This window comes from Sciurus carolinensis, chromosome 5 (genome assembly GCF_902686445.1).
Source record: "Sciurus carolinensis chromosome 5, mSciCar1.2, whole genome shotgun sequence".
Lineage (NCBI taxonomy): Eukaryota > Metazoa > Chordata > Mammalia > Rodentia > Sciuridae > Sciurus > Sciurus carolinensis.
This window is the reverse complement of record NC_062217.1, coordinates 161,932,544-161,957,984: the sequence shown is the minus strand read 5'-3', so window position 1 is coordinate 161,957,984 and position 25,441 is coordinate 161,932,544. Positions and strand designations below refer to the sequence as shown.

Below are 25,441 nucleotides of genomic sequence, written 5' to 3'. Positions count from 1 at the left end.
ACAGCTTTCACTGTGGTTAACCATTGTGTGGCAATAGGGGAGAATTTTTACATAATTAGGATAAGATGATAATAAAAATGTCATTCTGAATTACACATTTTAAGCTAATGAATAAACTGATATTGTTTACTATTATCCAAGTTCAAACTGCCAAATTTTTGTTATAGAAACAAAAACCATATTAAAATAAAGGGGAAAGGTAATTTAATGACCCTCCAGCTCAATTTCCCAAGGGATATAAGGATATTCAAGTCTAGAGAGGTTAAGAGACTTGTCAAAAAATCATGTATTTAAGTCAATAACAGAACTAAAATGAGAATCTAATTCTCACTTTCTTTGTTCTCACTGATAGAAACAGGGGTTAGCCTTTCTATCACTTCAGTTAGATCTTTTTAAAGTCATTCTTCATTTGATCTCTGGAAAAAGTAAAAAAGTCAGGATGACTTTAAAAGATTTTTCAAAGTTTTATCTCAACATCTTTCTTTGATCACTCTCCTATCCCTCAAATATATTTAAACATGTTTTAAAATAAAAGAATGAAGCATATGTTTCTACAATAGAGTAGGGATATACATAAAATCCAATGCCATTAAATACCAATGATGATTTTCACAAAGAATATAAGAATGAGTGAATACATCAAGGATTCCCATCCTTGGCCCTCTAAAGATTCAGAATGTGCTTCTTTTACCCATTAATGACAACTGCAGAGTGTCCAAATCTGTTGACATCTCTATGAAGATTTGGTTTCGGTAACGTTTTCCATTCATCACAAGCTAGGAAAAAAAACAAATAGGGAAACAAAAAAATGAAATAAAAGAATAAATTAAGATAAATAATATAAAAAAATCATTGGCCAAATTAAAGATGTTACTAGTTAAAATCAGGAAAATGAAAAAAAATTAGTAATTCTCTGTGACCTACAATTTATTATCACAAGTCAACTTGCATTATTCCTTAAATAAAAATAGCTCTTATTTAAAATCCTCATGAATAATTTTAGGTTTATGAGAATAAATGAAATGAATGAAATTAGATATATTTTACATTTGAAGATAACTAATGACATATCTTTATTATATATACCAAAGTTTATACAGTAAAACTTGTGAATATCAATATAAGGTATACCTCTGGAAAGTTAAATACTACATCAAATATTACATATATGCACATAAGACAAATGATATATGTATTCATTGAAATAGTGCCTGAAAATCAAACCATAGAATAAAACACTTAAGTCACTTTAATAATGTGATATTTCAAAAGAATAGCTTTTACTTTACATAATGGGAAATAATTTTTAATGCAAAAAACCTAGATAGAAAATGAAAAAAATATTTTATCATCTATATAAAAACTATAGGGGCTGGGGAGATAGCTCAGTTGGTAGAGTAGCCTGCCTTGCAAGCACAAGGCCCTGGGTTCAATCCCCAGCACCGCAAAAAAAAATAAAAAACTATAGACACTTCTCAAAAGAAAAAACACAAATGGCAAACAAATATATGAAAAACTGTTCAACATTTCTAGCAATCAGGAAAAAGCAAATGAGAACTGCATTGAGATTCTGTCTCACTCCAGTCAGAATGGCAATTATCAAGAATAAAAATAGTAAGTGTTGGCAAGGATGTGGGGGGGAGGTACACTCATCTATTGTTGGTAGGTCTGCAAATTTGTGAAACAACTCTGGAAAGCGGTATGGAGATTCCTCAAAAAACTAGGAATGGAACCACCATATGACCCAGCTATGCCACACCTCAGTATATATCCAAAAGATCTAAAATCAGAATACTACAATGCTACAGACACATCCATATCAATATTTATAGCGGCACAATTCACAATAGTCAAGTTACAGAATCAACGTAGGTGCCCTTCAACAGATGAATGGATAGAGAAAATGTTATTATATATATATATATAAAATTAAGTATTAGTTGTAAAGAAGAATGAAATTATGGAATTTTCTGGTAAATGGATGGAATTGGAGACTATCATGCTAAGTGAAATAAGCCAGACCCAAAAACTCAAAGGTCAAAATGTTTTTTTCTGATATGCAGAAGATAGTCCAAGATGGGGTAGGGCAAAGAGAACAGGAAAAAGGGGAGGGTGGTTCCATCAAAACAGAAGAAAAACTGGTGGACTAGATGAAGGGCATTGAGGGGAGGGAAAAGGGGCCAGGATAAGGGAAGAATAGTGGAATCAAAGGAACCTGACTCTCCTGTGTACATACATGAATATACCACAGTGAATCTCATCATCATGTGCATCCACAAGACACTAATTTAAAAAGCAAACTAAAAGGAAATTGCAGAAAGATCAATAGAGTACTAGGAAAGGACTGGGGTGGGGAAGGAGGAGAGGAGGGAAAAGGGAAGTTCTGGGGACTGAATTAGAGCAAATTATATTCCATTCTTTCATAATCATATCAAAATGAATCCTAATGTTATATATAACTAAAATAAACAATAAAAAGGAAAAAACTATAGAAAACAATGGTTGAGAACAATATATATTATTCCAATATAACCTTCAATTTGACATATATTAGCACTGATTTTGAGATTTCAAATAATTCAGCATTCAGTGAGTAGGAATATTTTCAGGACAACGTTTTAGATTTCATCTTCTTAGGTAAGTCATATCTAAAGGCAAGGTTTAGTATTTCATAGAAGTACACAGGTGTAACATGCTTTGCAGAAACAATTTTTTAGGAAGCATAGAAGCCCTTATGGAACAAGAAAATAATCTAAAATATAGTTAGTTGTGAAAGTCAAAGTTGTAATGAAATACTTGCTTTCCTACTTAAATGTCTGTAAACACATATAACAAATTTGTTTTAAATATTCTTATTAATGAGGATAAAGAAGTTATAAAAACCTAAATCATAGTTTTTAGAAAAAAGAAGATGGAAGGGCTGGGATAGTGGTTCAGTGGTGAGTGCTTGCCTTTCATATGTGGGGCACTGGGTTCGATCCTCAGGCACCATATAAAATTAATAAATAAAATAAAAGTATTGTGTCCATCTACAATTTAATTTTTTTAAAAGAGAACTGAACAACAAAATACATCTTGAGTTGTATTTCCCAAAGTATATTCCAAAGTACACAAATACCCCAAAATGGAGTGTTCCTTAGTTTGTATAATTTCTCTTTTATTACAAAGTATATTTACCTATTATTCTCAAAAGAGAGAGTATAAAACAATGGAATATTACTCAGTCATAAGGAAGAATGGAATTATGGCACTTGCCCATAAACAGATGGAACTGGAGACTATCATGCTAAGTGAAATAAACCAATCCCAAAAAAAAACAAAGGCCAAATGTTCTATCTGAATGTGGATGCTAACACACGATGTGGGGGAAGGGGATAGAAGTTCATTGGGTTAGACAAAGGGGAATGAAGAGAAGAAGGGGGATGAAAATAGGAAAGACAGAATGAATCAAATATAACTTTCCTATGTTCATATATGAATGCACGATCAGTATAACTCCACATCATGTACAATTAAAAGAAGGGGAAGTTTTATTCCATATATATATAACATGTCAAAATACATTCTACTGTCATGTATATCTAAAATTTTTTTTTTTAATTTTTAAAAGAAAGAGTATAAGTACAGAAACCTAACCGAACTTTATTTAACCCAGTGTTTTCTCAACACTTGGTCCATAGAATCACCATTCACATAACACCTATTAAGTTCCTTAACAGTCAATGCTCTATTTTAAGTAATACTATAATAAATGCCTATGCATGAAAATAATCTGCCCATTTTACATGTTAGATTAAATTAAGAAATGTATAGTATATGTATATAGCACTATAAAAATTTCAAAGTGTTCTCATCCACATTACTTAAAATGATCTTTATAAAAATCCAGTGAAGTTGATTGAACAGGTTTACCCTATGTTTAGAAATGAAGACTAAGACCTCTGGGAAGGTAAGAAACAGTCAGGAGGGGTGATGCAGGCCTGTAATCCCAGCAGCTCAGGAGGCTGACACAGGAGAATCACAAGTTCAAAGACAACCTCAGCAACTTAGTGAGGCACTAAGTCACTTAGCAAGGCCCTGTCTAAAACTTTTTTTTAAAAGGTTGAGGATGTGGCTCAGGGTTAATGTCCCTAGGCTCAATCCTAGTACTAAAAAAAAAAAAAAAAAAAAGAACGAAAGAAAAAAAAAACTTACATAAGGTCTATTTCATTACCTTTGTTTTTCTATAACTTAGGTTTATGAACATTTGATATTATAAAAGCAAATGACAGAATTCTGGAAAATTATTTCTTTTTTGAAAGGGGTTCTGAGTGTATAATTTATAAAGGGTACAAACTTTGAAAAAGAAAGAAATGGAAATGAAAAAGAGTCAGCTAATGAGAAGGCAGTTTGGCTTCAGTAATTCCATCCAACCCCAACATACACACACCCTACATGGGCCATGATTTATAAAGTGTACATTTATTATATTATTCCAACATAATTTTTTAAAAAGAATGTGCATAAAGGAAATTAAACAGAAAAGAGAGTCAGATGGAAGAGCAGGGCTTACAGAAACCACCTTATTACACAATATTTCAGAGGACTTTTAAGATCATCTTGAAACATCCAGAGTCCTGAAAAGACAGTGACCCAATAGAGCCTACCTTGGGCTAAAGTATAAATAATTTGGGCCAGCATCCAGCACAAACTAGGCACAGGGAGAGAAGGAAAGTTGATTTTCAAGACAAATAAAATAAGCTCAGAAAACCACCTAAGAAGTGAGTCAGGAAAATGTTCTGAGAGACTAAAAATAAGCATTAACTAAAAATTGAAATTTTTGAAGATTTCTTATAATTCAATAAGCTACTCTCTTTTGGGAGAAAGATGAAATGTTTTTCAGTACACAGAATGGTCCAAAGAATGACATTACAAATACTACTAGCCAGATTTGTCAAACTCAATATTTCACCATTGAAATAGTGTAAAATGTAGATTTTTTTTTTTTTTTTTTTTTTTTTTGCAGTGCTGGGGATTGAACCCAGGGCTTTGTGCTTGCAGGGCAAGCACTCTACCAACTGAGCTATCTCCCCAACCCTAAAATGTAGATTTTTTTAAAGAAAGAAGACTTCACAGATATGACTGAATTTCCCTCCAATCTGAGTTTCTTTTTTTCTTTCTTCTTTGGAAGCAACCACTAACCCATACTTGCTTATAAATGTTTCTATGCTTATGACACAGTTCTTTTGTAACTTACCAAATTTTATGGGAATAAATGGTATCATATCATATAAATACTTCTGTCTTGCTTATTTCATTCAATCTATTGAGTTAGTTTTTTTTTTATCATTTTAACCACAGATATTCCTCAACTTATCCTAAATTGAAAATATCATAAGTCAAAAATGCATTAAATACTCCTGCTCTATCAAACATCATAGCTGTGCAGCACAGTACACTGGGGAGCATCTGCTGTCCACCCTCATGAACATGCACCTGACTGGGAGCTAGGCTTGCTGCCACTGCCCAGAATGTCATCAGCCCTGAAAAAGGTCTAGTCAAAATATTACCGCTACTGAATGCATATTACCTTCACGCTATTATAAAGCCAAAAAATCCTAAATCACAACTCCAGAACTATCTGTATACAGTTCAATGACATTAAGTACCTTGGCACTGTTGTGTAGCCATTACCACTACCCAGTTCCAGAATTTTTCATCTTGCAAAACCAAAACTGTGCACCGATTAAACAAGAGCTCCCCATTGTCCCCTTCTCCCAGTTCCTGGAAATCATCATTCTATGTTTTGTCTCTATAAATTTGACTAAACATCTCATATAAGTAGAATCATACAACATTTGGTTCTTTTGGGAATTACATATTTCCATTAGCATAATGTCTTCAATGTTCCAAAGTTCATTCATGCCATTTTGAATGGGTCAGAATATCCTTTCTTTCTATAACCTTTTAAATATATATACACATACATTTGGTTTATCCATTCATCTATGGATAGACACTTGGGATGTTTCTTCGTTTGGGTTATTTTGAATAACACTTCCATATACAAATGTGTGCACATATCAGTTCATGTCCCCACTTTCAATTAATTTGGGAATATGTCTAGAAATGGAAATACTGGTAATTCTGTTTAATTTTTAAGGAATAGCCAACTATTTTCCATAGTGGCTGCACATTTTACATTCCAACCAGCAGCATACAATAGCTTAGTTTCTCCACATTCTTGCCAACACTTATTATTATGTTTTTGATAATAGCCATGCAAAAAGGTGTATAGTATATCATGTGGTTTTGATTTGTGTTTTCCTAATACTTAGTGATGTTCAGCACCTTACCTTGTGCTTATTGGATGTAGGCATATCTTCTTTGGACAAATGTCAACTCAAAAACTCATTTAGATTTATAGATACATGTAATAGTCTATGTTCATTCTAAACATGTTATAACATTTCATTGACTATAACATTTCATTGACTATTAACATTTCTTATGACTAGGTCAAATGTTATCCACTAAACTACTAAAGGTCACTTAGCCTATTTTACAGACTTTTCCCATTACAGTTCATGTTGGTATATTCACTGTTATGCACATCTTATTGTGCACATTTTGAAAATTTTCTAGATTGATATCTAAGAGGAAAATTCCTATGCTTAAGAAATGAGAGAAATTCAATTTCACTAAATTTTGCCAATTTGACCTCCAAAGTAACTGAAAGTTACTCTTGTTTAACATTCTCTTCCAACATGTGCCCTTATCAGACTTTAATTTTTATTAATGTGATAAATGGCTTTATTTTGTATTTTTACACTTATTGGTAGGATATCTTTTGATGTTTGCTGGAGTTTTTTTCATACCTCTGTGAAATTACTAATGAAGTTTTATATCCATTTTCCTATTTTCTTTTTGTCTTTTTCTTAATAATTTAAAGCATTATTTTTTTTAATCATTCTGGCTATAAATCCATCACTGGCTACAGAATATGTATTACTATATCTTCTCCCGTACTGTAGTTTGTCTTTTCACTTAATTATGGAGTAGTCTCATTTTACTGAAAGTTTATACATTAAATTGGTCAAATTTATCATTATCCTGGTGATTTTTGCTTTTTATTCTGTAACTTCAGATTTTTAAACATAATCTCTAATTTTTCTCTAAAGGTTTCTCTGTTCTGCTTTAACTGTTTTGGACTTCAACCCACCTAGAACTTATTTTTGTATATGATGTAGGGCTTTAAATGAATTTTTCCCATATACCATGTTTTAAGATATTTCCAAGTATACTGCCATATACCAATTTTGCCAGTTTTTTGAATATCGAAACTCGACCTGTAAATTTATGTATCATTTAAAATTCTTCTTATTGTGGTTTTTATTTCTCTTGTTTTTAACTAAAAATATAAATATGCAAAGTTTAAAAGTCAAATAACCCCATGAGGCTTGTCATGGGAAAGTACCTAGCTCCCTATCTTACCATGCCTTTCCAGAATCAGAGAGAAGAGCACTTTCAATTCTGAATAAGTAACTAGAGTTTACTTTCATACTTGCTTCCTTACTCTAAGTAGAATTCCTACTTCTTACAGGCTTTTATTTTATTTTTTGGTACTGGGGATCAAACCCAGGGCCTTGTGCTTGCAAGGCAAGCACTCTACCGACTGAGCTATCTCCCCAGCCCAGAATTCCTACTTCTTAGTTTCAGACACTATCCCTGGCTTCCATCTTTAGAAGATGAAGAGTCGTCTTACACAAACATAGACATATGCCCCCCTCTCCAGTCTCCCTGCGCATTTATAATTTTGTTTAAATCAATACTCATTATATTATTCACACATAAGTCACATAGCATTTTATGATTATATCTTTATTCTTTTTTTTTATTTTTTTTTTGTTGTAGATGGACCTTTATTTTTATTTATCTGTATGTTGTGCTGAGACTCGAACCCAGTGCCTCACACATGCTAGGGAAGCACTCTGCCACTGGGCCATAGCTTCAGCCCTATATCTTTATTCTTATTTTTCTTAGATTCCATTTTTATCTGTTTTTATATTTATTTAACCTCATATTTTATAAGAAAATATAAACCTATCATTTCCATAGAAAACATACATTGAAGGTTTTGAGAACTACTATTCTCAAAATGTCTTTATTCTACTCTAATGCTTAGTATTACTTGGTTGGGTTAGAATTCTAACATGGAAAGCACTTTCAGATATTGAAGCTATTATCCACTGTTTTGGGGAATTTTGTATGGATTTTGAAAGGCCCTATGCTATTGAGTCCCATGATTGATTTGCTTTCTCTCTCTAGCGGCTTTTTGTCTCTTCTATCTCCACTTTTTTAATGATGAATTTTGGTAAGTTCTCATTTTTCTGGGGCTTGTTGACCTATTTTATTCTTCAAACTCATACACTTCAACCCTTGAAATATATTTTGAATTACTGATTTGTAATTTCCTCTCCATCTAAAATTTTATGTTCTTTATTTTTACAACTCCTAATATTCAAATGTCAAGTTTTCTAAAATAATCATCCAAATTTCTTATTTTTTATCCTGTTTTTCACCTGACCATTGTGAATAACATGCTTCACTTTAGCTTAAAATCATTAAATCATCATGATTTACTATCCTAATTTTCATTTCTAAGAGCCCGTTTTCCATTTCTGAATTATATTTTTGTTAAAAATATCACACTTTTAACTCATGAATGTAACATATGTCCATAAAGACTGAAGTTACAATCATCCCTACATTATCTCAAATTCTTTTTCCCTACATAACACTTTGGAAAATAAATAGTAGTTTTTTGCACATATCTAAATGATAACCGGCTGTCCTTTTAAATTAGAGTGAAGTACTAAAAAAATGGGAATTTTGTGCTTAGGAAAGACATGTTGACTGTTGAGATTCTCATCAGAAAGGACCATTGCAGTTGGAGGCCTCCAAACGTCAACATCTCTATGTGCTTTCTAGGGTTGAGCAGATTGCTCAGGGTAAATTCCCCAATATCATGCCTGGAAGATATAAATTTGACTAGTAGCACTCTGGGATCTAAGGGAATGAAGGGGACTAGAGGTTTTACTATTAAGTGTGAATACTTCCATTTAATCTCACTGTGCACTAAATAGTACTTACACCTTTACTCATGCTTAGTAACATTAAATAGAAAGTACTTTGTCAACATCTGCAGAGAATACATCTATTTTCCAGCAGAGTGGAAGTCAGGCACATACCCGGCTATATAGGATAGGAAAGGGATTTGGGGTCTGAACAGCCTAAATGCATGGGTTTTTAATCAAAATTTCTACTTCTAGGCCCAAAAGCACCCCTGTTTTTAGACATACTCTACTTCAATTTCTAAGAGCTTCTACACTTCCATGGTGCAAATGTTTTTCTTTCAGAAAGTTGGATTTCAGCTATCTTAGGTCTTCCAGAGCAGTTACCACTTACTTTTTTGCTGCTTTTCAGCTTCAGAATTTTTGTCTTTCATCACTCTTTCTCTTTGCCTTCATTAATGTGTTCTTCATATCTTTACTAAAAGTTAAGTGAAATTTTAGGAGCAGTCTAAAGTAAACACATGTATTCAATTTGCTATGTTTAACCGTAAGTCTCCCCTTAACTTTTTTCTTTTATTTTTTTAAAATTTCTGTCTTATCTGATTTCCCAATGGGTAAAATAAGAGAAAAAAAAAGTTAAAGCAGTTTTCATACTTATAACAGAGAGGAAGATGGGAATAGCCTGAGGAAAAGAACTCTCAAGAAGATGGTATCCAAATTACATCAGAGACCCTAATACATTGCTAGTGGGAATGTAAAATGGTGTAACCACTATGGAAGATGATTCCTCAAAGAAATTAAACAAAATTACCATATGACCTAGAAATTCTACTCCTAGGTATATATTTAGAAGAAGTGAAATAGGTATACACACAAAAAAAAACATGCATATTTCATAGTAGTCCAAAGGTATAAAAAACCCAAAGGTCCATCAACAGATGATTAAACAAATTCTATTACATAAATAAAATAGAATATTATTCCATCATAAAAATAATGATGTACTGATACAAGATGTATTGTGGATGAACAACAAAAACATACTAAGTGAAAGAAGATAAACACTCAAGAAAGACTACATATTGTATGATTCCAGAAATATCTACAATTGGTCATTCTATGGGGATAGGAAGCAGACTGGTGGTTGCCAAGGGTTGAAGAGAGGAAGGAATAGGGAGTGAAGTGACTGCATACTGTACAAGGGGTTTTCTCTGGGATGATGAAAGTGTTCTGAACTAGACAGAGATGGTTGCACAACACTGTAATACATCAATGCCCTGAATTGTTCAGATCAAAGTGCTTGGCTTTATGGTATATGAACTTCACGTCAGTTTAAAAAATAAAGTAAGCAAGACACTAAGCCACTTAATGAAATAAAAAGAATACTGGGAGCTTGTCCAAGACTTAAATAGTCAGTGTGATTCCACTGATCAGATGGCTTATCTACTGATCCATTTCCATCATACCACTAACATGAATGAGCAAGGCTCAAAACTCAGAAGTACCTGGCTTCCAAGATGTTCTTCATTCTAGTAAGTTTATTCCTATTAAGGTCATATATGCTCACACATCTAAAAACTGGATAAAATAAATTGAGAAACCATGCTGAATACCAAGAAGACTTATTCTACAAGTCATATTTTTTCATAACATTATGTCCTGAAAAATAGGGTCAAGAGTAAAAAGACGAATTACCATGAGTGCTTCAGTCTACAGAAAAGAAAACTGAGAAATAATCAAATATTCTTAACTAAGAATAGGAGGAAAAGCTACAAAATTTAGGAGAACAGATTTACATAAGACCTAGAAAAAGAATTGTCACTATTTAAGTAACTTAACTTATGAAGGACACAATGATGGTATGGCTATGAAGTACTAAGACTGAGTTCCAGCCCTCAAGGCACTGCAACAGTGTTAGAGAGATTATCGAAGAGTGTTAGGAAAGCCTCCAAAGGAAAAGCACATAGTTGCTTCTAAAAGTAGAGAAAAAAATTTAAATTATTACAACAATATTATATTAAATTAAGAGTATTAACTTGTGGTAGTGCATGCTTATAATCCCAGCTACTTGAGGGGCTGAAGCAGGGGGATTGCAACTTCAGTCAGTCTGGGCAAGTTAGTGAGACCCTGTCTCAAAACATAAAATAAAGTGTTAGGAATGGTCCAATTCCCAGAACCACAAAAAAAAAAAGAAAAAAATTAACTGAAAATTTTACAAAATCTTACAGTCTTTAAATGGACAAGTTTTCTAATATGAGTGGCCCATAATACCCTTTAACCTTATAAAAATAAGGTCCCAATTATTTATCAATGTTACATAATACTCAATTCTTAAAACAACCAAGGAGTAAATATTCTTGTCAACTTGTTATAGATAAGGAAACAAGATCATTAGATATTTGGTAATTCCCTCAAAGTCAAACATCAAAACCAGATCTTCACCACTACACTAAACTGCCTCATCACTCCATCAATACAGCTTTTTATGTATAAATGGTAACTTTATGGAAATTAAAAAATGGTTTTTAAGAGTACACAAATCCCTGCAGAAAAACATTATAGTACAGTAATAAAAATTTAATTATACATGACAGTAAATAATGTAGATAAATAATAAAACAATTCTTTAGAAGTTCTTTGTCTTTTAACATTTGTAGTGGTAGAAAATGAAGAAGTTATTACTATAAGACATCACCCTTATTTATACTAAAACTTTAAAAAGAATCATATACAATATTTATGGTATTTGACAAATACTCCAGTACTCTTCCTTCAAGCAGAAGGTAAAGTTTTATTCCCCAATCCCTAGATACTGAATGTGCCAATGACCTGCAAACTAATGCTTCCTGGATGGAACCCTTTATTTGCCAAAGTAAGACACTGTGGAAGCCCATGTCCTATGTCAGTGTGAGTTCCTAAGTGATGTCAGTCAACAAATTTGCCTTTTCACCAATAATAAATGTGTTAGTCAGCTTTGCATTTCTGTGACCAAAATATCTGACAAGAACAATTTATAGAAGTAAAAGTTTATTTTGGCTCACAGTTTCAGAGATTTCAGTCCATCATCAGCCAACTCCATTGATCTGGACCTGAGATGAGGCAAAACATCATGGTGAAGAAAGAGGGGGCAGGGGGAGGGAGGAAAGGGCTGGCTATGGAGAAGACAGAACTCTACTGGGTCACAACATAAGTCCCTCCAACTAGATCCCACCTTCCAGCAGTCCATCCATCTGATGAGGTGAGAGCCCACGAGATTCAATCATCGCCTGTAAGTCCCACCTCTGAACCTTGTTGTATGGGAACCATGCCTTCAACATATCAGTGTTTGGGAGACATTCCCGATCCAAACCATAACACCAAATATGTATCATGAGTCAGTAATAGATTCTTGAGTGTAAATCTTCTGAACTTGGGATATTTATAATAGACATGGGTATGTGCTGCTCAGACCATCATTCAAGGAAGGATCTGTTGTCTGTGTTGCTAGGGATCAGTGAATAGTTATCAGTTGTATGCTCTTTCAGAAACTGCCTCAGTAGTAGAGGCCCAATTCACTTAGTCACATTCCCAAAAATGATTCACATGCAATGTCTGATCAACATAAGGGTATAAAACCTTGGTCATTTCAGCCCAACATGGGACAGCTCTGATCAACAACTTTATCTCCAGAGATCCCTGAGGGGTTAAGGTTATCTGCTCAGAACCACAATTCAACTTTGTTCAGTTCTGTTTCATCTCCTCAGCTCTCTCAAAGTCACTGATTTTAATGAAAATCATGAATACTACACTTTTATCTCAGAGTCTGCTTCCCAGAAAATCCAAACTATGACTGGTAGGTACTAGGAGTGATACAAAAAAGCAAGTAGTAAAATGGAATTTAGAAACTGGATCACATAATAGCAGACTAGCAAAGAAGAACCCATCACTTGTGATAGGTGGAACACAGATAGCCAGGACACAGAGGCCAATCATGCAGTTGCTCAAACTTTAACCAGCAGCAAATTAAGAATACTACTTAGAATGAGAAGGAATACTCTAGATGTTTAGTAACATTTCTTTGAAAATTATGGGGAAAGTATGGGGAGTAAGGGAACTGGAGGAAAAAGGAGGGAAGGGAAAAGGGAGGTATTAGGGAATAAAATTGACCAAACTCTGTTATGTACATGTACAAATATGTTATAACATATCCCACTATTATGTATAATTATAATGTACCAATTAAAATTGAAAAATTAAATGCTATTACATACTTAAGAGGCTAAAAAAGTAAAATAAGGCAAAATTATTTATGGTGATAAAAGTCAAAAGACTTTCAAACTGGGAGCAAAAGGTAGATATGCTATGAAAGAGGAAAGAGAGGGATTCTGGTGTGCTGTTAGTAGTTGCCTTATCTGAGTAGTAATTGCCTTGATGCCATTGATTTTATAAAAGTTCATCTAGCTGATGATGGACAACATATGTTTTTTCTAAGTATGGGGGAAATTCCAACTATTATGACACTAAAATTGCAGGCCCACTGCTTAGCCCCACTTAATTAAAGGCCAAGAAAGACAGGGGTTCTTATTAGTATCATATAAAGAGACTACCAGTTATGAAAGGTCACCATTTAAAGGTCTGTTATTCGATGGTCAAGGCCCTGAAGGAAAAGAACAGAATCCTGATACATGGAATGAGAACATTTGAATCGTTACTACTGAAAATCTCCTCAAATTTTGAATTCCCAAAATTTCCTGAATCATCTGAGCTATAGAAGTGCTATCCTTCTAAAAGACTTCAGCCTTGGCTTGAACACATTGCAGAGGCTTCTTTCCAGAAGACCTGTATGCCAGCTCAGAATCTGCTCACACTTCCCCTCCTAGCCACTGGGTCTAGTTTGTACTAGGTATCAGTCTAACTCATCCAGATTCATATTAGGACTGCTAATGGAAAGAAAGATACTATACCTCAAAGGATCTATAAGACCCAGAGAGCATATATTGGTAGGAGCTGAGGGGATACACAAGGTAGCAGATTCAGAGGAGAGCTTGATCAAGATGGCCAGAATCATATTAATGAATTAGAGTGAGTTTATTGAATTGAAAGTACTCTCCCAGGATACAGGATTTATTCCTCCAACAAGGATGCCAAGAGATGGTGTGAATTCACTGTTAGGATAAATCTAGAAATTTGGGAAAATATGGCCCATGCTAAGTAAGGTCAAAATGCCAGAAGTGCCATATCAAGGGATTTAAAAAATCTATGGATGTGGGCATGCTGGAGTGAATATACCACGGAATGCCAGAGAAACTAATAGGTCATTGTGTCTACAAAAAAAGTCAGAAGGTATACCATTCACCAAAGCCATGAAGCATGTGATGGTAAAAGAGACACAAGTCAGCCTCATTAAGAATGTAATGACTACATCACAGGATAAAGAAGAAACTGAAATGATAGAGACAATAGGACAATAGACACCAACTAGAGATACTTAACCATTAGAATCCAATCCAAATATAAGAGAATTACCATAATGAGTAGCAAGGTCAAACAAAATATCAGTCAAGGAAACTGATAGAAAATTATACAGATGTCTAACAAAACACAGCATCCCTAGAAGTAAAATATATGGGAAGCCAAGAAGAGCATTACCTAACTTACATTATCAGAAGAAATCAAGGATAGATGCTCAGGACATGATGGCAGATGCTACAATAAAAAGTCACAACTCACTGCTCAGTTTCTGGACTTGAGCTATTTCTGAAAACCAAAACTGAGAAATATAAAGTTCTGAGAACCAGGAGATAGGACCCTCCTATAACACTGCAAGTGTATGTAGTATTCCCTAAGTTCTTCCTCAAATCGCCTAGAGTAATTTCACTGGGTAACTGCATCCTAGAGAAAAAAGTAATGCGAACATTCAAAGTACTATTGAACACAGGTCTGATCAACACTGACTGACACCTAGAGATGTGAAATGCCATCAGTGCCTCTCTGTATAGTAGGGATATATGAAGATGAGGAAATAAATAGCATCTGGGAAAAGGTTTAGCTCAAAATGGGTCTACTGGGGTACAGATTCACCCAGGAGTCATGTCTTCAGTCCCTGGATACATAATTGAAATAAATATCCTTGGCAAATGGAACATCTGGTCCCTGGTTACCACAATGGAAACTGCTGGAACTGCTACTGTGGCAATGTAATAAATTTTAAAATATTACATTCCAGAAAGAGTGGGTGACAGAAATTAATATCAACTTAAAGAACCTAAGGAATACCAGGAAAAAAGACCCTATCAAATTTCCATTTAAGTCATTGGTCTAGCCCCTGAAAACAAAACAAAGTCTAAAGGATAACAATTGTCGACTATCAAGTAGCCTAAAGTGCAGGTACCATGCAAGATACATATATTTGTTAGAACAGACTTAACATAGCCACTGAATTGTCAAATTGCTATTTGCTAATCTTATAAGAAAAAAAGAATCAATAACAGTTTCCATGTTCACATGGAATAGAAAATATTATACTTCACAATTTGGCCTCGGAATAATATTACTTCTCCCTCCTTTGGTTATAACAAAGATATCCATCTGAATATCTTACAAAATACTGTACCAGTCTATACATTAATGACAACATGCTATTTGGATCAAGTGAGCAAGAATAACTAATGCAAGGGAGGACTTGTTAAGACGTGTATGCTTCAAAAGTAGAAGATTAAAACCTACAAATATTCAGGGACTTCATATTGGTAAACTGTTAAGGGATCCAGTGGTCAAGAACATTCTGAGCCATCTTATTTGAATTTAAAAGTTCAATTATTTTCTCTCACAACTCCAGTTACAAAGAAGGAAACAAACCATCTGGCAGGCCTCCTTGAGTACTTTGTAACTTTTTTTTTTCTTTTTCTGTCTTTTTAAAGGTTCTCTTTTTTTTGTCTAGGCTGAGTTTGAACTCTTAAACTCAAGTGATCCTCCCCAGCTTTCCAAGTGCTGGGACTACAGGTACCTGCCACTGTACCCAGATTCTCTCTGGGTTCTAAAGAGGCAGCATATTCCACTCTTAGGAATACTGTTCCAACATCCACACTGGAAGACAGCATAGACTGTCAGTTCTGACTAGACGGCAATGCAGGACCAGAGTGCACTGCTGAAGGTCCAGTCTACACTGCAACCAATGCTGCAGCTTAGGCCATATGATCCAGTAGTCACTCCAGCTATTGATAATGTCACTGTTGGAAAAGGTAGAAAGTGAAATTTATGACAAACCCCAGGGAAAATGTCACCATGCAGACTACACAACACATATCAAAAGCCATGCCACCTGGAGTAGAAAATTATACACTTCTATTCCTCCTATGCTAATGGACTCTGGAAGAGCCAGAATGTCTGGCCATGGATAAGCAAATGACCATTGTTCAGTTTTCTATGATGAGTTGGCTCTCACCAATAAGAACTCAAGGAGGACAAGGTTCCTAAGAACAAGTATGATCAAGATCAGAGGGCACAAGAAATCTGCATAAGCAGATAGTCCAGGCTCTATGTCATCCACTACTTCTGCACCAGTACCACTCCCTCATCTTATAGTTACGACCATATGGGGAAGCCACTCTGCCCAGAAAACAAGAGGAGAAAAACATAAAAATGCCAGCTTGATATTTGAGTACAAATTGTCTTAAAAATCAATGCTAAATTAATTTAATTTGTTAATATGTAGTCTATTCCCATTCTTACATTATAAAGTCTCCTACATTATTAACCTGTTGGAATATAATCTAAAAATTATATTCCTTGCCAAGAAGAAAATATGTTCTAGAGTGCTCAGGTGATTATCACTGCATAATCAGTTCAAGGTTAGACAAATTAAAGTAGCTGCTACATAGTTATTGACATCATGAAAATGGACAAAAATACCATTCCAAACCAATGGAAAAATCACAGAAAATAAAGATCAAAATAAAATATATTCTCTGGAATACAGATTTTTTTCCTAAATTCTATGCTACAAGGTATTAATTTACAAACTATACTCAATACAAATTTAAAAAATTAGGGTTACTAATCTCTCAAACCCAAATTTCAATAAACAGTACTATGCCATCAGAACTATTTACCCATGAGGATCCCCACAATTACATTAAGAACTCAAGTTGAAATTCAGATATTAGTTTATCAACTGAACATAAAATAATGCAGATAGAAAATTCATATTCATTGCCTAATTTTTCCACAAATTACACCATCTTTTCATAAAATATGCATCTATTATACTCTAAGGAAACACCTTGAAAATTGTTAATGTTTCATTTTAAATGCCAGTTCATAAATCTATATTGTGTAGTTGAAATATGACAAAAAGAAATGGATGTAAAGAAAAAATGAAATGGATGTAAAGAAAAACTTTTAATCATTTCAACCCTTTTGTAAAAGAAAAGTAAAATTTCTGAATATTGCCCAGAGTTTTTTTCCACTGTCCCTTAAATGATGGTACATCACTAAGATTTTGTTTATTTCCTTCTGTAGGTCAAAATTTCTTTCAGTATTCTAAATGTGCACAAGTCCCCCGGGATATCTCGTTAATATTTACAGCATCTCCTCGGGTTTTGTTCCCTGGCATTCATTCAATAAACATTCAAGGATTTTCCTACTCTCTGGCAGATAAGGTGGGCATTACTATTTGACTCCCAATCCTAACTGAATTCAGTTTACAGTGTTTTAATAGACAATGATATTTCCAGTTGGCTTCAACAGTTTTGATGTAAAAAAAAAATTGTACTTGTAGGTTTCCTGATAATAAATCATAATTGAAACCCTAGAATAAATTCTATTTGGCTATAGTTTAGTATACTTTTGAAACATATTGGATTCTATTTACTAATGTTTTATTTGAAATGTTTGAGTCTATACACACAACTGCTTCCCCTGCCTCTTTCCCCAGGGGTTTCATTTGACCTTTAAAAACTGTCTTTTCAGTGTATGTTTTCTTTCAAGAATCTTTATGTTACTATTTTGTTTTCCAACCAATCTCTCAAAATGCTTAGAGATTTGTTAAAAATAGAAATTCACTGTTTATTATTCATTTTTTTTTCTCCTTGGTTTTCTGTCTTGAGGTCATTATTTTCTGATCAATTGTGGGAGGGAGCAGGAACAATAAAATTCAAATAGAAAATCTTATTAAATCTACTGATAAAAATTATTTTTGAGCTTTCCATTATATTAATAAATATTATGTCCTCATCTCAATTAAAAGATCATTCAAAATTTTCCTGTTAGATCAGGAAAAACCAATCTAACATCATAGTATAGTGGTAGGCACTCAAAAGACATTGAATTTAGACTATACTTCATATTCTGAATATGCCACCTTATGATCTATATGACTTTGGGTTTAACCATGGTAAATGACATTGTCTTCTCTATAAAATGAATTTAATAACACCCACACTACGTAGTTAAGTACTACATTATAAAGCATGTGTAAAGTGCCAAGCACTATAGGAAATCTTAGACAGATCTTTCTCCCCTTTCTCAAAATGAAAAATCACTTTTTCTTTTACTTACTGGCTTCTTTTGGAGGGTTTCCTTGGTACTGAGGATTGAACCCAGGGGTGCATAACTACTGAGCCACATCCCCAGCCCTCTTTCATATTTTAATTAGAGACACAGTATTGCTGAGTTGCCAAATGCCTCATTAAGTTGCTGAGGCTGGCTTTGAACTCAGGGATTCTCCTGCCTCAGCTTCCTGAGCTACTGGGATTACAGGCATGTGTCATGCAACTGGAAATGGCTTGTTGTTTTTCGAAGAAAAAAAAAGACCACTACCAAGAGGGAAAAAAAAACAACACCTTGAACAAAGAATACAGCTTAAAATAGTCAGCAGCTGGCTACTTAATGGGGAAAGATGTGTGAATGATTTTAAGGGTTTTCCTGATCTACAAAGAAAGACAAATTATTTAAGGTAGGCAGGCAAGTGGTACCAATTTCAATCAAGGAAGAGCCCTAAAAACTAATGAACGCATGGAGAAATATCAATGGAAAGAGAAACTAATAAAATAACCTCCAGAAAACAAAAATAATTATAAACACAAAGAGTAAGCAAGTTGGAATTTTGATCATTTTTTGGATTATCAAAAAATCAATAATTCAATTTGAATATAATTTTACTATGAAATTATATGCCTCACAAAATTTTATCCATTCTATAAGCATACATATATATCACTCCCTAGGGTTCATACAGAATCATGTTTGCTCTGCTTCATAAACTAATTGATTTTTAAGGGTACGTGGAACTACAACTCCACTGTATTATAAAATGACTAAGCATATACATTATTCTAAATTACCAATTAAAATTATATTCCTTCAAATACAAAATTGCTTTTCAGCTTTTATTAATTTTGTTTTTAAATAATCATCTACCAAGAAATTAATGTCATAAGTAAAACAATCATGTTCAGGGAATTTATTTTTTAAAACTTCATTATTAATTCAATCTGATTTGAAGTTTCAGCTGGTCTGCTTTCTGCAAGATATATTTCTCATACAAACCCTACACCCTGCCTGAGTTTGAAATAATCTAACTCAGGAAATTACATTTTCATGTTTCTGTTATCTTCTATTATCTTTCTGAAGAAAAATATGATTAATAAGCTGTTTTTCATCTTGTTTAGATTTCTATCTGAATTCAGAATAGAAGACTATCTTCACTAAAAAGATCTTTTTAATCTTGAAAAGCGTTTCATGGTGGCTTTCTGAGAGCAATAATAATACCAACAACAAAAAAATGAATAAATTTTTCATATTCTAAAATTTGACTTTGAGTTAGATTTACAAACTGGAACATTAAGTAATATATTGTGCTATATGTTAGAGTTGATTCAGACTCATTTACTAGCTCAGGTTCTATTATTAGCTGTATTTCAGTTACTTTTTGAAAACAGATGCCAAGGGCCTAATCTCAAAGAATTTGATTATATAGGTTGGGTGTTTATTTCCAGACGACTTTCACAGGATGCCTAGGTGATGTCTGAAAATCACTAGCATGTGGCCCTCTGTATCTGTTGAGCATAATAAAATGAGAACAGCAAAGGCAGGTCATATTCCCAAAGAGTATATAACTGATTATAGCACTAAGGTTGAAATTGTGCATTTCAGAACAGAAAAATAAGAATTGGCACAAATATTCATATTTGTTTAAAAATCATATAACAATGCAAGCCACTAAGTCATCAGGTGCATTACAGTTAAATATACCGAAAAGTCCCACTATATCATACCGAAGAGAAAAATAAGCAGCATAATTTTTCAAAACACATCTATTTTCTAGTTGGTTCATTTTGTGATGCTTTTATCCATTTCCACAAAAATACCCTCCATAAGGAAATAATTATTGTGAAAGACATTTTCAATGTATGAAAAATAATTTTCTCAAGAAAATAATCCAATGCTGCCATTCTAGGAGGATAAATATAGAATATATGGGGAAAGTATACTGGGAACTATATACAAATAATCAAACAAGATAAAAAAAACTTTTATCCTATGTTGAATTACATGACTGCCTTTTGAGTTTTTGTTGTCAGTACTGGCACAGGGTCAAAAAAAAAAAAAAACCTATGTTGAAATATAAAATCGTTTAAAATATGCTATTCTTCCTCTTGTCTGAACAATTTGTTTAAAAAATAAAACTGACATTTCCTTCTATCCACAGCATTAAAAACAAACATTACTAGATATAAGGTGTCTGAAAATGTATGTGGCATTACAATTAACCTGACAAATAAGCATGGTGTAGTTGAGTAGAAAGACTAGAACAGGTACCAGAAGTTACAAAAGCCTCATCTATTACTTAGGACCTAATAATTTCAGAAAAGTTTCTGCTATTCTTATCTGTTTAATATTCTGAGGACAACAGCATCTTGTTACGAGGTTATTAGACATTTACAGATTTCTGTATATAAATCTCAGTATAATATCTCATACTATTCTAACAAGGAATTTAATAAAAATAGTACTAATTAGAATAATGATAATCTAACCTCTTTCTTCCTCTCTTTTTCTGAAACAAAATCCTCTAATATTTCTTTATCTTAGTAAGTTTTTTTGACACATAAGACCTGAGATATAATTTTCAACAATATGGAAGAAACTAAAATAAATCCCCAATATGTCAGCTACCAAATAGCCAATCTTAAATCCTTCATCAAAGTAGAGCCACTGTGTGGAAGGTCTTTGAAAAATCTTTTTTAAAGTCTGGAATTCCACATGGTGGATTTTCAACAATAACAACATTCTAGACTTTTCCTAACATTTTCCCCTAGAAGAAAAATGAATGAACAAATAAATACAATTTTAATCTTCCTCCAGAAAAATAATCTATCTCATCACCATTGCCAGAATAGTATACTGACAGCCTCAGTATGTCAATGACAGATCATAACAAGGTCACTGCCAGCCTGGACTCTGTTTCATCTGAACCATTTTTCTGGATCCCAGATACTAATTTATGAGCCTTCTAAATGCTGAGACAGTCTCATGTTCATCATTAGTCACTATGTCAAATTATTATTTTAAAAAGGTTAAGATTAAAAAAAAAAAGGTTAAGATTATACATATTATACATGTACGGTGGTGCACACCTGTAATTCCAGCTATCTCAGAATCGGATGCTGGAAGATAACAAATTTGAGGCCAGCACTGACAATTTATAGTGAGATCCTTCCTACCTTGAAATAAAATAAAAAGGGCTGGGGACATAGCTTAATGGTGAAGCACTTGCCTAATATGCTTAAGGCCCTGGGTTCAATTCCCAGTACCACTCAAAAAAAAAAAAAGTAAAGATTTAGTTATTTAGGATTGAATGATTAATCACAGACCAATGCTCACAGTTTTACATACTTAACTTTATTACTGGTAATTTCTTTCCAAACAAATTTACAACATCACAAATATCAATGTGCTTAATTAATAGTCATAATTTTCTTCATATGCTGCCACTTGAAATAATTTATCAGAGCAGACTATGCTTAAGAGCATATGTATATTTCTAACATCTATTCAACATGGTATTTTTTAATCTCCTTTATTTTTCTTATCAAAATGCTCCTTGATATTTTGAATTTGGTATACTACATTATGCCATCAAGGAAGGTGCTCTTAAGTACTGCTAAATATATTTAAATATCACCTACATTTTCTCAATAATATAATACACAGAGAAGGAATGATGTCATTACAATGAGCTCCTGGATAGCAAAATTTAGTATTTCAATAAGTGCATTTATTTGAATATTCAGAAATCAACAGGACAATTACATAATTGAAATTAAGTGAATAATATAAATGTACTTTATTTCTGAATCTCTGGGGGGAAATCTTACTTATTCTGAGGTTCATTATACATTTCCATTTTGTCTCATAATCTTACTTCTTTAGCTGCACCTTCTCCATACTCCTTTCTCTAGGTCTCGCAGATTCCTCTATTTAGTATCTGGTATATTTAATACAAATTCAGTTTTCTCACTCCTACTAAATCTAAAATGTATGCATTGCTACTATTTGAAATTTACATAATTTGACAGCATTCTATATCTATTGTCAAAATTAATATAGTTAACAAAATACACTGATACAGTACTCACATAGGGAGGAATACATTATACACAAGACTTCAAAAAGGACATTTGAAGCTAGATTTCACCATTCTCCTGTCTCCATCACTAACTCACTCCACTATTTCTGTTCCCTTGGCTCTACATTACTACTACTATGCTGCAATAGAAGAGTGCCATTCATAATCTACCACTGAATTTACCTCTAAAATGACATATACACATGCTGTCAATAATGTATTTGAGAATTTTTATGTGGAAATTTTCTGATATTTCCTGCTTTGTACAATCCTAACAGATACATACCTATGTCATATGCCAGGAAATCGGCAGAAAAACATTTTGCACCGTTACTCAAGGAAGTGTCATTATGGGTATTTCCTCCAAAAATAAGCATAGCTCCATTGATAAGAACAGCTGAATGAAGATATCTGGCAAACCCACTTTCTTTCAAAATAGTCCTACAGAATAAAATTTAAAAATGTATTACAAAGGATAAAGAGACCTCCCTGATTATATATATAAATTATATAAAGGGTTGAATTTGCATATAGAATTTTTCCTGAAATTGTGGAAAAAACATGGTTTTCTTAACCATTTATAAATGACCACTTAAGCTTCAATATTTTTAAAAAACTGAAGATTCTCAGTATCTTAAAATCCTTTTCAAAACATTATCAAACAGAATTGCTTAAACTCAAAATAATTCATACTTTGAATTATCTTTTCATTTATAAAGGTAGGAAACAAGTGTGCTTTAAACTAGAGGACCAAAACATAATTTTTAAAAAATTTTATTGGTGCATATTGTTATACATAATAATGGGATTCATTGTGATATATTTGTACATGAACATAAACATAATTTGGTCAATTTCCTTCCCCAGTACCTCCCTTTCCCTTCCCTCCTCCCTCTCTCTGACCCCCATTCTCTCTTCTACTGATTATCTTCCACGAGATCTTTTTTCTTTTCTCTCTAGCTTCCACATGAGAGAAAATATATGATTCTTGATCTTCTGAGTCTCACTTATTTCACTTAACATGCAAAACATCATTGCTTTTAAATACCAAAACAAGTAAAAAGTTAACTATAATAAATTTACACTAAATTCTATTTGGTTGAAACGATAGAACTCATATGGACCCTTTAATAAACTTTTAAACTTTTTATTTAAATATAACATGCAAAAAATGCAGATATCATATGTCTAGAATTCAATGAACTTTCACAAGATGAACCCAACTAATAACCAGCACCTAGATAAAAAATGAAACCAAACATTACTACTATTCCAATTCTAAGAGCATAGGTTTGCTTTGCTGTTCTTGTACTGGACATAAATGGAACATGTACATTGTACTCATTTGTGTGTAGGTTCTTTTGCTCAAGATTGTTTTGGGACACATTTACACTTTTGTGTGTAACTAAAAGTTAAAATTACAATGCATTTTTGAGAATGGTAACAGAATAACAACAGGAGGAGTTTCTCAAGCACCTTCCCCAGGGAAAGAACTATAGCTAGTAAAATACATACATACACAGATATATATGTTTTTTTTTTTTAATGTAAGGTCTCAGAAAAATTTAAGAGCAACAGTAAGTGAGGAACTTTTATTCAAGAATGGCTACTAAATTTTGATAAGAACATAAGAGTATATGGCATCAGACCCACTACATACTCCATTACTTGTCCTCATCCTTATCCTCCTCCACACACAGTCAGTTCAGAATGACAGAATTTCTACCCCAGGTGAGGAAGGCAAAAACAAAAAGTTCCTTCATTCCTTAGCTCCTAGTCCAGGCCAATGATATCGTACTGAGAGTATCTGGCTACCAGCATCTTTCTTGCCCTCCAGCTCTGGGTTACAGAAACTCTATTGCAGGAAAAAGCATGAGAAATCGGGATGCTCTTCCCCTACCCAAGCTGAATTCACAGGTTCTAGCTACCCACCAGGCACACCAGGCCAAGAACAATATTGTTTATCCTACCTTTGCTGCACTGCAAACCAGTCAGTAGTTTAACAGAGAACCAGGGGGAAAGACTGCTAATAAAAGCCCTCCTATGGTCAGAACAGACCTCAAAGACAACCCCTATAAAGCCCTCAAATTGAATTTAATTAGATTGTGGAGCTGTTTGTGTCCCCCAGCCTTGCTGAAAACAATAGAAAAATCAGTCAGCAATTAGTGGAGGTTAACAGCTGGATATGATAACAACAAAAGCAGACAGCTTTAGAGAAATCAGAGAAAAAGTCAGAGAGCCCTGCTGAAACTACCATAAGCCCAGCATGAAAGGGTGTATCCCCATGCTACACACTCTAAGGAGCAACATTAGAATATGCACGTGGAGGAGGAAACAGATTTCACTAGAATCCAACCAAGTGACTTAATAAATAAAATAACAGTGGTCATGGAAAAGAAGAAGGAATCAAGTTTCAGTGTGACTACAATAAATTATCTAAAATTTCTGGTTTTCAGGAAACATTATGGTATACAATGAAACAGAAAAGTGTGACCCATAACAGGAAAGGAAAGTAGACAAGAGAAATTGCCTTTGAGAGGGTCTCGATATAAGAGGTAAAAAACTCCAAAGCAAGGCTGGGGCTGGGGCTCAATGGTGGAATGCTTGCCAGGCACATGTGGGGCCCTGGGTTCGACCACATAAAAATAAAATAAATGAATCATGTCCACCTACACTAAAAAATATATTTAATAAAAAAAAAACCTTCAAAGCAGCTATTACAAGTAGTCTCAAAGAAGTAAACAGTGCTTAAAGAAAAAAAATATGACAACATCTTACA

At 33.5% G+C, this 25,441-nt stretch overlaps 1 protein-coding gene across 2 annotated transcripts in view; it reads right to left on the bottom strand.

Moving 5' to 3' along the window:
- Atrnl1 (attractin like 1) overlaps nt 1-25,441 on the bottom strand; it is a 723,769-nt gene that overhangs the window by 583,877 nt on the left and 114,451 nt on the right. For both annotated transcript variants that reach the window (XM_047554249.1, XM_047554248.1), the window contains exons 10-11: nt 22,949-23,103; nt 692-776 (exon numbers count right to left, since the gene is read on the bottom strand). In XM_047554249.1, the coding sequence (XP_047410205.1) occupies nt 692-776; nt 22,949-23,103 (240 nt within the window). The remainder of the gene's footprint in view (nt 1-691; nt 777-22,948; nt 23,104-25,441) is intronic.